The sequence below is a fragment of the Somniosus microcephalus genome, unplaced genomic scaffold, assembly GCF_052327205.1.
Source record: "Somniosus microcephalus isolate GS21.2 unplaced genomic scaffold, FLI_Smic_1.0 unresolved_chr7, whole genome shotgun sequence".
NCBI lineage: Eukaryota > Metazoa > Chordata > Chondrichthyes > Squaliformes > Somniosidae > Somniosus > Somniosus microcephalus.
In genome coordinates, this window is record NW_028225185.1 from 34909188 (window position 1) to 34925475 (window position 16288).

Sequence of the window (16288 nt, forward strand, 5' to 3'; positions counted from 1 at the left end):
CCGGGGACCCCCTGTAAAAACTGACACACTCCCGGGATCCTCCTGTAAATACTGACACACTCCCGGGGACCTCCTGTAAATACTGACACACTCCCGGGGACCCCCTGTAAATACTGACACACTCCCGGGATCCTCCTGTAAATACTGACACACTCCCGGGGACCCCCTGTAAATACTGACACACTCCCGGGATCCTCCTGTAAATACTGACACACTCCCGGGGACCCCCTGTAAATACTGACACACTCCCGGGGACCCCCTGTAAATACTGACACACTCCCGGGGACCCCCTGTAAATACTGACACACTCCCCGGGGACCCCCTGTAAATACTGACACACTCCCGGGGACCCCCCTGTAAATACTGACACACTCCCCGGGGACCCCCTGTAAATACTGAGACACTCCCGGGGACCCCCTGTAAATACTGACACACTCCCGGGGACCCCCTGTAAATACTGACACACTCCCGGGGACCCCCTGTAAATACTGACACACTCCCCGAAACCCCCTGTAAATACTGACACACTCCCGGGGACCCCCTGTAAATACTGACACACTCCCCGGGACCCCCTGTAAATACTGACACACTCCCCGGGGACCCCCTGTAAATACTGACACACTCCCGGGGACCCCCTGTAAATACTGACACACTCCCGGGGACCCCCTGTAAATACTGACACACTCCCGGAGACTCCCTGTAAATACTGACACACTCCCGGGGACCCTCTGTAAATACTGACACACTCCCCGGGACCCCTTGTAAATACTGACACACTCCCGGGGACCCCCTGTAAATACAGACACACTCCCGGGGACCCCCTGTAAATACAGACACCCTCCCTCAGTCCTGGCACCGGGGGAGTGTCGGGCCTGGATTATGGTGATCAATTCTCTGGAGTGGGGGCTCGAACCCACGACTTTGTGACTCGGAGGGGAAGGAGCGGGGAGGTTAATTCTTACGCCCACTTACCGTGTACTTGTCCCATTTTTTTTCCGGATCGTACGGTTCCCAACGACTCGCTGGGAAAATGTGTTTGTTCTTCTCGTACCAGTTCCTGAGGACCACTTTCCCAGCGTGAGACTTGAAGGCGGGAGGGGGAAATAATCAGTTTTAATATGTTGCAAGAGAAATGGATTCGATTTTCCTTTATTAAAAGACAGACTCCCATTTCTCCAGCACCTTTCACCACCTCAGGACGTCCCAAAGCCCTTCACAGCCAATGAAGGACTTTTAAAAAAATGTGGTCACTGTTGTAATGTAGGAAACGTGGCATCCAATTTGCACACAGCAAGCTCCCACAGACAGCAATGTGATAAATGACCAGATCATCTGTTTTAGTGATGTTGGTTGAGGGATAAATATTGGCCCCAGGACACCGGGGAGAACTCCCCCCTGCTCTTCTTCCAATAGTGGCCGTGGGATCTTTTACATCCACCTGAGAGGGCAGACGGGGGCCTCGGGTTTAGCGTCTCATCCCGAAAGACAACACCTCCGACAGTGCGGCACTCCCTCAGTACTGCCCCTCCGACAGTGCGGCGCTCCCTCAGTACCGCCCCTCCGACAGTGCGGCGCTCCCTCAGTACCACCCCTCCGACAGTGCGGCGGTCCCTCAGTACCGCCCTACAACAGTGCGGCGCTCCCTCAGTACTGCCCCTCCGACAGTGCGGCGGTCCCTCAGTACCGCCCCAACAACAGTGCGGTGCTCCCTCAGCACTGCCCCTCCGACAGTGCGGCACTCCCTCAGTACTGCCCCTCTGACAGTGCGGCGCTCCCTCAGTACTGCCCCTCCGACAGTGCGGCGCTCCCTCAGTACCGCCCCTCCAACAGTGCGGCGCTCCCTCAGTACTGCCCCTCCGACAGTGCGGCGCTCCCTCAGTACCGCCCCTCCGACAGTGCGGCGCTCCCTCAGTACCGCCCCTCCGACAGTGTGGCGCTCCCTCAGTACCGCCCCTCCGACAGTGCGGCGCTCCCTCAGTACCGCCCCTCCGACAGTGCGGCGCTCCCTCAGTACCGTCCCTCTGACAGTGCGGCGCTCCCTCAGTACCGCCCCTCCGACAGTGCGGCGCTCCCTCAGTACCGCCCCTCCGACAGTGCGGCGCTCCCTCAGTACCGCCCCTCCGACAGTGCGGCGCTCCCTCAGTACCGCCCCTCCGACAGTGCTGGCTGGAGCAGGCGGGATGGGGACGCAGCGCTGCGGCCAACTGCGGGTTCGACCTACCTCGTCTTTCTCCACCGTCGCATCGCTCAGCAAGCGAACGTCTTCATGGACATCGAAGCTGAACAGAGGTCCTGCGAAGAGTGGGGGTGGGGTGGAAGAGCAGAAGAAAGGACAGGATTTACCAAGGGCACACCAAGCCCAGCGCTGTTACATAGAAACATAGAAGATAGGAGCAGGAGGAGACCATTCGGCCCCTCGAGCCTGCTCCGCCATTCACTGCGATCATGGCTGATCATCCAAATTCAGTACCTTGTCCCTGCTTTCTCCCCATATCCCTTGATCCCTTTAGCCTTAAGAAATATATCCAACTCCTTCTTGAATATATTTGATGAATTGGCCTCAACTGCCTTCTGTGGTAGAGAATTCCACAGGTTCACCACTCTCTGGGTGAAGAAATTCCTCCTCATCTCAGTCCTAAATGGCTTACCCCTTATCCTTAGACTGTGACCCCTGGTTCTGGACTCCCCCGCCATCGGGAACATCCTTCCTGCATCTAGTCTGTCCAGTCCTGTCAGAATTTTATAAGTTTCAATGAGATCCCCTCTCATTCTTCTAAACTCCAGCGAGTATAAGCCCAATCGACCCAATCTCTCCTCATACGTCATTCCTGCCATCCCCTGCTCCAGTTCGCCCCCTTCGATAGGATCCCCGGTCTGCTCGCAGCGCAGGATAAGGAAAAGGTCATTGGGCGTCCCAGCCGAGTCGCAGTCCCTTCGTTAACCACCCCCACCCCCCCCCGCACCCACACACACCCAGCTCAACTCCCAGCTTGGCACCCGGGGCTGCCCCTGCCCCAACGGGTACCTCCAGCCAAATGCTGATGGTCCTGGTGTCGGCTGGCACTGTGGGCTCAAAGCCTGGAGGGGGGGGGGGGTCTTGAACCCACGACCTTCTGGGTCAGAGGTGTGGGGGAGGGGGACGGTAGCAAGTGAGTTGGAAAGGGAGAGAAAAGTGAGAAAGTTGTGTTGAACCTGGACAAACCCGCCAGTTGGGTCCCTAGCTGGAGAATTGCGTCCAGTCCTGGGCCACTGTACTTTAGGAAAGGACATAAGAACATAAGAAGTAGGAGCAGGAGTAGGCCACACGGCCCCTCGGGCCTGCTCCGCCATTCAATAGGATCATGGCTGATCTGAACCTAGACTCACGTCCACTTCCCTGCCCTCTCCCCGTAACCCCTAATTCTGTGAAGGCCTTGGAGAGGGTGCAGAGGAGATTGACCAGAATGGTCCCAGGGATGAGGGACTTCAGTGATGTGGAGAGACTGGAGAAGCTGGGGTTGTTCTCCTTAGAGCAGAGAAGGTTAAGGGGAGATTGACCAGAATAGTACCAGGGATGAGGGACTTCAGTGATGTGGAGAGACTGGAGAAGCTGGGGTTGTTCTCCTTAGAGCAGAGAAAGTTAAGGGGAGATTGACCAGAATGGTACCAGGGATGACGAACTTCAGTGATGCGGAGAGACTGGAGAAGCTGGGATTGTTCTCCTTGGAGCAGAGAAGGTTAAGGGGAGATTGACCAGAATGGTACCAGGGATGAGGGACTTCAGTGATGTGGAGAGACTGGAGAAGCTGGGATTGTTCTCCTTAGAGCAGAGAAGGTTAAGGGGAGATTTGATAGAGGTGTTTAAACTCATGAGGAGTTTAGATAGAACCAGAGGCAACATGATGAAAAACATTTTTACGCAGCGAGTGGTCAGGATCTGGAATGCGCTCCCTGAGAGGGCGGCGGATAAAGATTCAATAGTAGCCTCCGAAAGGGAATCGGAGAAATATTGGAAGGAGAAAATTTGCCGGGATACGGGGAAAGAGCGGGATGGGGAGTGGGACTAACTGGATTGCTCTTCGAACGTGCCGGCACAGACTGGATGGTCCGAATGGCCACCTTCAGTGCCGTGCACTAGTTCTTTGATTCTGTGAAAAGGATTCCTTTTCCACAGAGCTCGCTTACACTGAAGACCTTTAAACAGGGCGGCAGGACACGGTTCAGGTCACGGGTCATCGCGCAGAGCCTCGCGCTATTCGTGAAAGTGGGGGGGGGGGACTCACCACTTTTGCCTCTCGCTTTGGTCACGATGAAATCGTAGAAGGTGTGATGCTGTGGGAGCAAAGGAGAAGTCACTGAGACAGGCTTTACAGGCGCAGGAGACATCCTGCCACTCTAAACTGCTCCCAACCCTCAGGTTTGCTGCTTTTTCTGGCCAATTTATATGTCCTCTCCTTGGATCTTATGCTATCCCTGATTTCCCTTGTTAGCCATGGTTGATTCACCTTTTTTGTTTTATTTTTATGCCAAACAGGGATGAACAAATTCTGTAATTCATCCATGCGATCTTTAAATGTTTGCCATTGCCTATCCACCGTCAACCCTTGGAGTAACATTCCCCAATCAATCCTAACCAACTCGCGCCTCACACCATCGCAGTTTCCTTTATTTAAATTCAGGACCCTAGTCTCTGAGTCAAATACTTCACTCTCCATCTTAATGAAGAATTCTATCATATTATGATCGCTCCGCCCCAAGGGGCCTCGCACAACAAGATTGCTAATTATTCCTTTCTCATTACATAATACCCAGTTTAAGATGGCCTGATCTCTAGTTGGTTCCTCGACATATTCACCCTCCATCTCCCTACAGAGAGACGTTCACCCTCCATCTCCCTACAGTGAGGGGTTCACCCTCCATCTCCCTACAGTGAGAGTTTCACCCTCCCCTCCGCGACAATCTTGCTCCACTGCGGAGTGAAGACATCCCGCTGCTTGCTCGGCCCTGAGATATGCACAGTAGTCACAGCCTGCCGCGTGCAACAGATGCAAGCGGATAACGCTGAATTGTCAGGCAGTTCGTGCCGTATAAATAAAGATGGCAGAATAGACAACTGCAGAGCACTGGGGGCAGGGTACGGCGGTGCGAAGTTACGACAAGGTTACGAGGGTGGCAGCAGGAATTGAGAATGGGGGGGGTTACAAGGGGGCACATATTTAACGATCGCCATACGAAAACTGAAGGGGAGGATGGACGGAGGGTGTTTACAGAGCGCAGTCCTCTGCCACAAACTGACACTCAATCATAGAAGTTTACAGCACAGAGGGAGGCAATTCAGCCCATCGCGCCTGTGCTAGCTCTCTCAAAGAGCAGGAGTGGGATTAGACTGGGTGGGATATTAAAGGGGGCGGGGAGTGAGGGGGAGAATGGGATTAGACTGGGTGGGATATTAAAGGGTGCGGGGAGTGAGGGGGAGAGTGGGATTAGACTGGGTGGGATATTAAAGGGTGCGGGGAGTGAGGGGGAGAGTGGGATTAGACTGGGTGGGATATTAAAGGGTACGGGGAGCGAGGGGGAGAGTGGGATTAGACTGGGTGGGATATTAAAGGGTGCGGGGAGTGAGGCGAGTGGGATTAGACTGGGTGGGATATTAAAGGGTACGGGGAGTGAGGGGGAGAGTGGGATTAGACTGGGTGGGATATTAAAGGGTGCGGGGAGTGAGGGGGAGAATGGGATTAGACTGGGTGGGATATTAAAGGGTGCGGGGAGTGAGGGGAGAGTGGGATTAGACTGGGTGGGATATTAAAGGGTGCGGGGAGTGAGGGGGAGAGTGGGATTAGACTGGGTGGGATATTAAAGGGTACGGGGAGTGAGGGGGAGAGTGGGATTAGACTGGGTGGGATATTAAAGGGTACGGGGAGTGAGGGGGAGAGTGGGATTAGACTGGGTGGGATATTAAAGGGTGCGGGGAGTGAGGGGGAGAATGGGATTAGACTGGGTGGGATATTAAAGGGTGTGGGGAGTGAGGGGGAGAGTGGGATTAGACTGGGTGGGATATTAAAGGGTGCGGGGAGTGAGGGGGAGAGTGGGATTAGACTGGGTGGGATATTAAAGGGTGTGGGGAGTGAGGGGGAGAGTGGGATTAGACTGGGTGGGATATTAAAGGGTATGGGGAGTGAGGGAGAGAGTGGGATTAGACTGGGTGGGATATTAAAGGGTGCGGGGAGTGAGGGGGAGAGTGGGATTAGACTGGGTGGGATATTAAAGGGTGCGGGGAGCGAGGGGGAGAGTGGGATTAGACTGGGTGGGATATTAAAGGGTGCGGGGAGCGAGGGGGAGAGTGGGATTAGACTGGGTGGGATATTAAAGGGTGCGGGGAGTGAGGGGGAGAGTGGGATTAGACTGGGTGGGATATTAAAGGGTGTGGGGAGTGAGGGGAGAGTGGGATTAGACTGGGTGGGATATTAAAGGGTACGGGGAGTGAGGGGGAGAGTGGGATTAGACTGGGTGGGATATTAAAGGGTACAGGGAGTGAGGGGGAGAGTGCGATTAGACTGGGTGGGATATTAAAGGGTACGGGGAGTGAGGGGGAGAGTGGGATTAGACTGGGTGGGATATTAAAGGGTGCGGGGAGTGAGTGGGAGAGTGGGATTAGACTGGGTGGGATATTAAAGGGTGCGGGGAATGAGGGGAGAGTGGGATTAGACTGGGTGGGATATTAAAGGGTGCGGGGAGTGAGGGGGAGAGTGGGATTAGACAGGGTGGGATATTAAAGGGTACGGGGAGTGAGGGGGAGAGTGGGATTAGACTGGGTGGGATATTAAAGGGTGCGGGGAGTGAGTGGGAGAGTGGGATTAGACTGGGTGGGATATTAAAGGGTGCGGGGAGTGAGGGGGAGAGTGGGATTAGACGGGGTGGGATATTAAAAGGTGCAGGGAGTGAGGGGGAGAGTGGGATTAGACTGGGTGGGATATTAAAGGGTACGGGGAGTGAGGGGGAGAGTGGGATTAGACTGGGTGGGATATTAAAGGGTGCGGGGAGTGAGGGGGAGAGTGGGATTAGACTGGGTGGGATATTAAAGGGTACGGGGAGTGAGGGGGAGAGTGGGATTAGACTGGGTGGGATATTAAAGGGTACAGGGAGTGAGGGGGAGAGTGCGATTAGACTGGGTGGGATATTAAAGGGTACGGGGAGTGAGGGGGAGAGTGGGATTAGACTGGGTGGGATATTAAAGGGTGCGGGGAGTGAGTGGGAGAGTGGGATTAGACTGGGTGGGATATTAAAGGGTGCGGGGAATGAGGGGAGAGTGGGATTAGACTGGGTGGGATATTAAAGGGTGCGGGGAGTGAGGGGGAGAGTGGGATTAGACAGGGTGGGATATTAAAGGGTACGGGGAGTGAGGGGGAGAGTGGGATTAGACTGGGTGGGATATTAAAGGGTGCGGGGAGTGAGTGGGAGAGTGGGATTAGACTGGGTGGGATATTAAAGGGTGCGGGGAGTGAGGGGGAGAGTGGGATTAGACGGGGTGGGATATTAAAAGGTGCAGGGAGTGAGGGGGAGAGTGGGATTAGACTGGGTGGGATATTAAAGGGTACGGGGAGTGAGGGGGAGAGTGGGATTAGACTGGGTGGGATATTAAAGGGTGCGGGGAGTGAGGGGGAGAGTGGGATTAGACTGGGTGGGATATTAAAGGGTGCGGGGAGTGAGGGGGAGAGTGGGATTAGACTGGGTGGGATATTAAAGGGTACGGGGAGTGAGGTGGAGAGTGGGATTAGACTGGGTGGGATATTAAAAGGTGCAGGGAGTGAGGGGGAGAGTGGGATTAGACTGGGTGGGATATTAAAGGGTACGGGGAGTGAGGGGAGAGTGGGATTAGACTGGGTGGGATATTAAAGGGTGCGGGGAGTGAGGGGGAGAGTGGGATTAGACGGGGTGGGATATTAAAAGGTGCAGGGAGTGAGGGGGAGAGTGGGATTAGACTGGGTGGGATATTAAAGGGTACGGGGAGTGAGGGGGAGAGTGGGATTAGACTGGGTGGGATATTAAAGGGTGCGGGGAGTGAGGGGGAGAGTGGGATTAGACTGGGTGGGATATTAAAGGGTACGGGGAGTGAGGTGGAGAGTGGGATTAGACTGGGTGGGATATTAAAAGGTGCGGGGAGTGAGGGGGAGAGTGGGATTAGACTGGGTGGGATATTAAAGGGTACAGGGAGTGAGGGGGAGAGTGGGATTAGACTGGGTGGGATATTAAAGGGTACAGGGAGTGAGGGGGAGAGTGGGATTAGACTGGGTGGGATATTAAAAGGTGCAGGGAGTGAGGGGGAGAGTGGGATTAGACTGGGTGGGATATTAAAAGGTGCAGGGAGTGAGGGGGAGAGTGGGATTAGACTGGGTGGGATATTAAAGGGTACGGGGAGTGAGGGGGAGAGTGGGATTAGACTGGGTGGGATATTAAAGGGTACAGGGAGTGAGGGGGAGAGTGGGATTAGACGGGGTGGGATATTAAAAGGTGCAGGGAGTGAGGGGGAGAGTGGGATTAGACTGGGTGGGATATTAAAGGGTATGGGGAGTGAGGGGGAGAGTGGGATTAGACTGGGTGGGATATTAAAGGGTACGGGGAGTGAGGTGGAGAGTGGGATTAGACTGGGTGGGATATTAAAAGGTGCAGGGAGTGAGGGGGAGAGTGGGATTAGACTGGGTGGGATATTAAAGGGTATGGGGAGTGAGGGGGAGAGTGGGATTAGACTGGGTGGGATATTAAAGGGTGCGGGGAGTGAGGGGAGAGTGGGATTAGACTGGGTGGGATATTAAAGGGTGCGGGGAGCGAGGGGGAGAGTGGGATTAGACTGGGTGGGATATTAAAGGGTGCGGGGAGTGAGGGGGAGAGTGGGATTAGACTGGGTGGGATATTAAAGGGTGCGGGGAGTGAGGGGGAGAGTGGGATTAGACTGGGTGGGATATTAAAGGGTGCGGGGAGTGAGGGGAGAGTGGGATTAGACTGGGTGGGATATTAAAGGGTGCAGGGAGTGAGGGGGAGAGTGGGATTAGACTGGGTGGGATATTAAAGGGTACGGGGAGTGAGGGGGAGAGTGGGATTAGACTGGGTGGGATATTAAAGGGTGTGGGGAGTGAGGGGGAGAGTGGGATTAGACTGGGTGGGATATTAAAGGGTGCGGGGAGTGAGGGGAGAGTGGGATGAGACTGGGTGGGATATTAAAGGGTGCGGGGAGTGAGGGGGAGAGTGGGATTAGACTGGGTGGGATATTAAAGGGTACGGGGAGTGGGGGGGAGAGTGGGATTAGACTGGGTGGGATATTAAAGGGTACGGGGAGTGAGGGGGAGAGTGGGATTAGACTGGGTGGGATATTAAAGGGTGCGGGGAGTGAGGGGGAGAGTGGGATTAGACTGGGTGGGATATTAAAGGGTGCGGGGAGTGAGGGGGAGAGTGGGATTAGACTGGGTGGGATATTAAAGGGTACGGGGAGTGGGGGGAGAGTGGGATTAGACTGGGTGGGATATTAAAGGGTGCGGGGAGTGAGGGGAGAGTGGGATTAGACTGGGTGGGATATTAAAGGGTGCGGGGAGTGAGGGGGAGAGTGGGATTAGACTGGGTGGGATATTAAAGGGTACGGGGAGTGGGGGGGAGAGTGGGATTAGACTGGGTGGGATATTAAAGGGTGCGGGGAGTGAGGGGGAGAGTGGGATTAGACTGGGTGGGATATTAAAGGGTACGGGGAGTGGGGGGAGAGTGGGATTAGACTGGGTGGGATATTAAAGGGTGCGGGGAGTGAGGGGGAGAGTGGGATTAGACTGGGTGGGATATTAAAGGGTACGGGGAGTGAGGGGCAGAATGGGATTAGACTGGGTGGGATATTAAAGGGTGCGGGGAGTGAGGGGGAGAGTGGGATTAGACTGGGTGGGATATTAAAGGGTGCGGGGAGTAAGGGGGAGAGTGGGATTAGACTGGGTGGGATATTAAAGGGTGCGGGGAGTGAGGGGGAGGGTGGGATTAGACTGGGTGGGATATTAAAGGGTACGGGGAGTGAGGGGGAGAGTGGGATTAGACTGGGTGGGATATTAAAGGGTACGGGGAGTGAGGGGGAGAATGGGATTAGACTGGGTGGGATATTAAAGGGTGCGGGGAGTGAGGGGGAGAGTGGGATTAGACTGGGTGGGATATTAAAGGGTGCGGGGAGTGAGGGGGAGAGTGGGATTAGACTGGGTGGGATATTAAAGGGTACGGGGAGTGAGGGGGAGAGTGGAATTAGACTGGGTGGGATATTAAAGGGTACGGGGAGTGAGGGGGAGAGTGGGATTAGACTGGGTGGGATATTAAAGGGTGCGGGGAGTGAGGGGAGAGTGGGATTAGACTGGGTGGGATATTAAAGGGTACGGGGAGTGAGGGGAGAGTGGGATTAGACTGGGTGGGATATTAAAGGGTGCGGGGAGTGAGGGGGAGAGTGGGATTAGACTGGGTGGGATATTAAAGGGTACGGGGAGTGAGGGGGAGAATGGGATTAGACTGGGTGGGATATTAAAGGTTGCGGGGAGTGAGGGGGAGAGTGGGATTAGACTGGGTGGGATATTAAAGGGTGCGGGGAGTGAGGGGAGAGTGGGATTAGACTGGGTGGGATATTAAAGGGTGCGGGGAGTGAGGGGGAGGGTGGGATTAGACTGGGTGGGATATGAAAGGGTACGGGAGTGAGGGGGAGAGTGGGATTAGACTGGGTGGGATATTAAAGGGTGCGGGGAGTGAGGGGGAGAGTGGGATTAGACTGGGTGGGATATTAAAGGGTACGGGGAGTGAGGGGGAGAATGGGATTAGACTGGGTGGGATATTAAAGGGTGCGGGGAGTGAGGGGGAGAGTGGGATTAGACTGGGTGGGATATTAAAGGGTGCGGGGAGTGAGGGGGAGAGTGGGATTAGACTGAGTGGGATATTAAAGGGTACGGGGAGTGGGGGGAGAGTGGGATTAGACTGGGTGGGATATTAAAGGGTGCGGGGAGTGAGGGGGAGAGTGGGATTAGACTGGGTGGGATATTAAAGGGTACGGGGAGTGAGGGGGAGAGTGGGATTAGACTGGGTGGGATATTAAAGGGTGCGGGGAGTGAGGGGGAGAGTGGGATTAGACTGGGTGGGATATTAAAGGGTGCGGGGAGTGAGGGGGAGAGTGGGATTAGACTGGGTGGGATATTAAAGGGTGCGGGGAGTGAGGGGGAGAGGTGGGATTAGACTGGGTGGGATATTAAAGGGTACGGGGAGTGAGGGGGAGAGTGGGATTAGACTGGGTGGGATATTAAAGGGTGCGGGGAGGGGGAGAGTGGGATTAGACTGGGTGGGATATTAAAGGGTACGGGGAGTGAGGGGGAGAATGGGATTAGACTGGGTGGGATATTAAAGGGTGCGGGGAGTGAGGGGGAGAGTGGGATTAGACTGGGTGGGATATTAATGGGTGCGGGGAGTGAGGGGGAGAGTGGGATTAGACTGGGTGGGATATTAAAGGGTACGGGGAGTGAGGGGGAGAGTGGGATTAGACTGGGTGGGATATTAAAGGGTACGGGGAGTGAGGGGGAGAGTGGGATTAGACTGGGTGGGATATTAAAGGGTGCGGGGAGTGAGGGGAGAGTGGGATTAGACTGGGTGGGATATTAAAGGGTACGGGGAGTGAGGGAGAGTGGGATTAGACTGGGTGGGATATTAAAGGGTGCGGGGAGTGAGGGGGAGAGTGGGATTAGACTGGGTGGGATATTAAAGGGTACGGGGAGTGAGGGGGAGAATGGGATTAGACTGGGTGGGATATTAAAGGGTGCGGGGAGTGAGGGGGAGTGGGATTAGACTGGGTGGGATATTAAAGGGTACGGGGAGTGAGGGGAGAGTGGGATTAGACTGGGTGGGATATTAAAGGGTGCGGGGAGTGAGGGGGAGAGTGGGATTAGACTGGGTGGGATATTAAAGGGTACGGGGAGTGAGGGGGAGAATGGGATTAGACTGGGTGGGATATTAAAGGGTGCGGGGAGTGAGGGGGAGAGTGGGATTAGACTGGGTGGGATATTAAAGGGTGCGGGGAGTGAGGGGGAGAGTGGGATTAGACTGGGTGGGATATTAAAGGGTGCGGGGAGTGAGGGGGAGGGTGGGATTAGACTGGGTGGGATATTAAAGGGTACGGGGAGTGAGGGGGAGAGTGGGATTAGACTGGGTGGGATATTAAAGGGTACGGGGAGTGAGGGGGAGAGTGGGATTAGACTGGGTGGGATATTAAAGGGTGCGGGGAGTGAGGGGGAGAGTGGGATTAGACTGGGTGGGATATTAAAGGGTACGGGGAGTGAGGGGGAGAATGGGATTAGACTGAGTGGGATATTAAAGGGTGCGGGGAGTGAGGGGGAGAGTGGGATTAGACTGGGTGGGATATTAAAGGGTGCGGGGAGTGAGGGGGAGAGTGGGATTAGACTGGGTGGGATATTAAAGGGTACGGGGAGTGCGGGGGAGAGTGGGATTAGACTGGGTGGGATATTAAAGGGTACGGGGAGTGAGGGGGAAGAGTGGGATTAGACTGGGTGGGATATTAAAGGGTGCGGGGAGTGAGGGGAGAGTGGGATTAGACTGGGTGGGATATTAAAGGGTACGGGGAGTGAGGGGAGAGTGGGATTAGACTGGGTGGGATATTAACGGGTGCGGGGAGTGAGGGGGAGAGTGGGATTAGACTGGGTGGGATATTAAAGGGTACGGGGAGTGAGGGGGAGAATGGGATTAGACTGGGTGGGATATTAAAGGGTGCGGGGAGTGAGGAGGAGAGTGGGATTAGACTGGGTGGGATATTAAAGGGTGCGGGGAGTGAGGGGGAGAGTGGGATTAGACTGGGTGGGATATTAAAGGGTGCGGGGAGTGAGGGGGAGAGTGGGATTAGACTGGGTGGGATATTAAAGGGTACGGGGAGTGAGGAGGAGAGTGGGATTAGACTGGGTGGGATATTAAAGGGTGCGGGGAGTGAGGGGGAGAGTGGGATTAGATATGCCTATGAAAGTGTTGGCATGGGCCGAATGCCCTCCTCCTGGGCTGTGTGTTTCTCTGATTGCCACCCAGTGAGCCCTTGCTGGGGAAGTGCGGGCTGTAGACGGGACTGGGGTGGTGGGTTGGGGGGGCGGGGGAGCCCCTCTTGTACGTTCCTCTGGCACACCTTACGCACGAGAAGAGAGTGAGTGTGCGAGGCACGGCGACATGGGCGTTACAAAATGAGGGCCTCACGCGGCCGGGGAGCCGTCGGGGGAAAGCCGGGGAAATCTGGATGATAGGACACTCGGTGAACGGGAGTCGACACCATTCCTTTATTGTACAAAGTCTGACCGGCGTTTGAACCGCCCCGTGAGGCACTTACGTGTGGAATAATCAGATCCTCTTTGATGTACATCAGCTGCTCAACACCAGCAGACCTGCGGAAAGAACAGTGTTGACATTTTAGGGAGATCTGTGTTTCCTGCATTATACAGGAAACTCTTGTTTATCTGGCACCAACGGGGTGCCGGGTTATCATAAAGTCCGGATTACAGAGAGGTATAGTTAAAAGGTATGAGAGCCCCGTACACAGCAACAAATCCAGGCTTCCCTGTTGCTTAGCAACAGCTGCAGGAACTCCAGCCGCAGACCAAGCGTCCCTGTTGCTTAGCAACAAGTGCAGGAACCCCGATTACAGGGCCACAGATCCAGGAACGGTCACTAATATGAAGTAAAACTTACCTGAACCTGCTCCTGAATTTTGCCGGTTAACAGAGTTTCCTTTAATGAAAAACTTCCAGTGCAGATTTACAAAGAATTCACAGCCCAGAAACAGGCCATTCGGCCCCTCTGCTCCGTGCCGGTGTTTCTGCTCCACACCAGCCTCCTCCCACCCTCTTCATCTCACCCCATCACCATATCCTTCTATTCCTTTCTCCCTCATGTGTTTATCCAGCTTCCCCCTTAAATACATCTACACTATTCGCCTCGACCACTCCCTGTGGGAGCGAGTTCCACATTCTCACCACTCTCTGGGGAAAGAAGTTTCTCCTGAATTCCCGGTTGGATTTATTAGTGACTCTCTTATATTGATGGCCCCTAGTTCTGGTCTCCCCCACAAGTGGAAACACCTTCTCTGCGTCTACCCTATCGAAACCGCTTCATAATCTTAAAGACCTCGATCAGGTCACCCCTCAACCTTCTCTTTTCTCGAGAAAAGTGCCCCAGCCTGTTCAATCTTTCCTGATAGTTATAACATCTCAGTTCTGGGATCATCCTTGTAAATGATATTAAGGGTCACGGAATAAAGTCAGGTAGATGGAGTTAAGATACAGATCAGCCATGATCTCATTGAGTGCGGAACAGGCTCGAGGGGCTGAATGGCCTCCTCCTGCTCCTACCTAAATATTTTTTGCACCTTCTCCAATGCCTCTATACACTTTTTTGTGATATGGAGACCAGAACTGTGCACAGTGCTCCAAATGTGGTCTAACCTGGGTATATGGAGACCAGAACTGTGCACAGTACTCCAAGTATGGTCTAACCAGGGTATATGGAGATCAGAACTGTGCACAGTGCTCCAAATGTAGTCTAACCAGGGTATATGGAGACCAGAACTGTGCACAGTGCTCCAAATGTGGTCTAACCAGGGTATATGGAGACCAGAACTGTGCACAGTGCTCCAAGTATGGTCTAACCAGGGTATATGGAGATCAGAATTGTGCACAGTGCTCCAAGTGTGATATGGAGACCAGAACTGTGCACAGTATTCCTAGTGTGATATGGAGACCAGAACTGTGCACAGTGTTCCAAGTGTGATATGGAGACCAGAACTGTGCACAGTGCTCCAAGTGTGATATGGAGACCAGAACTGTGCACAGTGTTCCAAGTGTGATATGGAGACCAGAACTGTGCACAGTGCTCCAAGTGTGATATGGAGACCAGAACTGTGCACAGTGTTCCAAGTGTGACATGGAGACCAGAACTGTGCACAGTGTTCCAAGTGTGATATGGAGACCAGAACTGTGCACAGTGTTCCAAGTGTGATTTGGAGACCAGAACTGTGCACAGTGCTCCGAGTGTGATATGGAGGCCAGAACTGTGTACAGTGCTCCAAGTGTGATATGGAGACCAGAACTGTGCACAGTGCTCCGAGTGTGATATGGAGACCAGAACTGTGCACAGTGCTCCAGGTGTGATGTGGAGACCAGAACTGTGCCTAGTGCTCCAAGTGTGATATGGAGACCAGAACTGTGCACAGTGCTCCAAGTGTGATATGGAGACCAGAACTGTGCACAGTGCTCCAAGTGTGATATGGAGACCAGAACTGTGCACAGTGCTCCAAGTGTGATATGGAGACCAGAACTGTGCACAGTGCTCCGAGTGTGATATGGAGACCAGAGCTGTGCACAGTGCTCCAAGTGTGATATGGAGACCAGAACTGTGCACAGTGCTCCAGGTGTGATATGGAGAACAGAACTGTGCACAGTCCAAGTGTGATATGGAGACCAGAACTGTGCACAGTGCTCCAAGTGTGATATGGAGACCAGAACTGTGCACAGTGCTCCAGGTGTGATATGGAGACCAGAACTGTGCACAGTGCTCTGAGTGTGATATGGAGACCAGAACTGTGCACAGTGCTCCAAGTGTGATATGGAGACCAGAACTGTGCACAGTGCTCCAAGTGTGATATGGAGACCAGAACTGTGCACAGTATTCCAAGTGTGATATGGAGACCAGAACTGTGTACAGTGCTCCAAGTGTGATATGGAGACCAGAACTGTGCACAGTGCGCCAAGTGTGATATGGAGACCAGAACTGTGCACAGTGCTCCAAGTGTGATATGGAGACCAGAACTGTGCACAGTATTCCAAGTGTGATATGGAGACCAGAACTGTGCACAGTGCTCCAAGTGTGATATGGAGACCGGAACTGTGCACAGTGCTCCTAGTGTGATATGGAGACCAGAACTGTGCACAGTGCTCCAAGTGTGATATGGAGACCAGAACTGTGCACAGTATTCCAAGTGTGATATGGAGACCAGAACTGTGCACAGTGCTCCAAGTGTGATATGGAGACCGGAACTGTGCACAGTGCTCCAAGTGTGATATGGAGACCAGAACTGTGTACAGTGCTCCAAGTGTGATATGGAGACCAGAACTGTGCACAGTATTCCAAGTGTGATATGGAGACCAGAACTGTGCACAGTGCTCCAAGTGTGATATGGAGACCAGAACTGTGTACAGTGCTCCAAGTGTGATATGGAGACCAGAACTGTGCACAGTGCTCCAAGTGTGATATGGAGACCAGAACTGTGCAC

The 16288-nt window shown here is 54.0% G+C and overlaps 1 protein-coding gene across 1 annotated transcript in view; it reads right to left on the reverse strand.

Annotated features, from left to right (window-relative positions):
* Nucleotides 1-936: 936 nt before the first annotated feature.
* The window catches only part of fam50a (family with sequence similarity 50 member A), a gene marked incomplete at its 5' end in the record, with an annotated part of 52227 nt that continues 36875 nt past the window's right edge, over nt 937-16288 (reverse strand). The window contains 4 exons of the mRNA XM_085978972.1: nt 937-1083; nt 2222-2292; nt 4263-4311; nt 13352-13406. Coding sequence (XP_085835098.1) covers nt 952-1083; nt 2222-2292; nt 4263-4311; nt 13352-13406 — 307 coding nt within the window. The remainder of the gene's footprint in view (nt 1084-2221; nt 2293-4262; nt 4312-13351; nt 13407-16288) is intronic.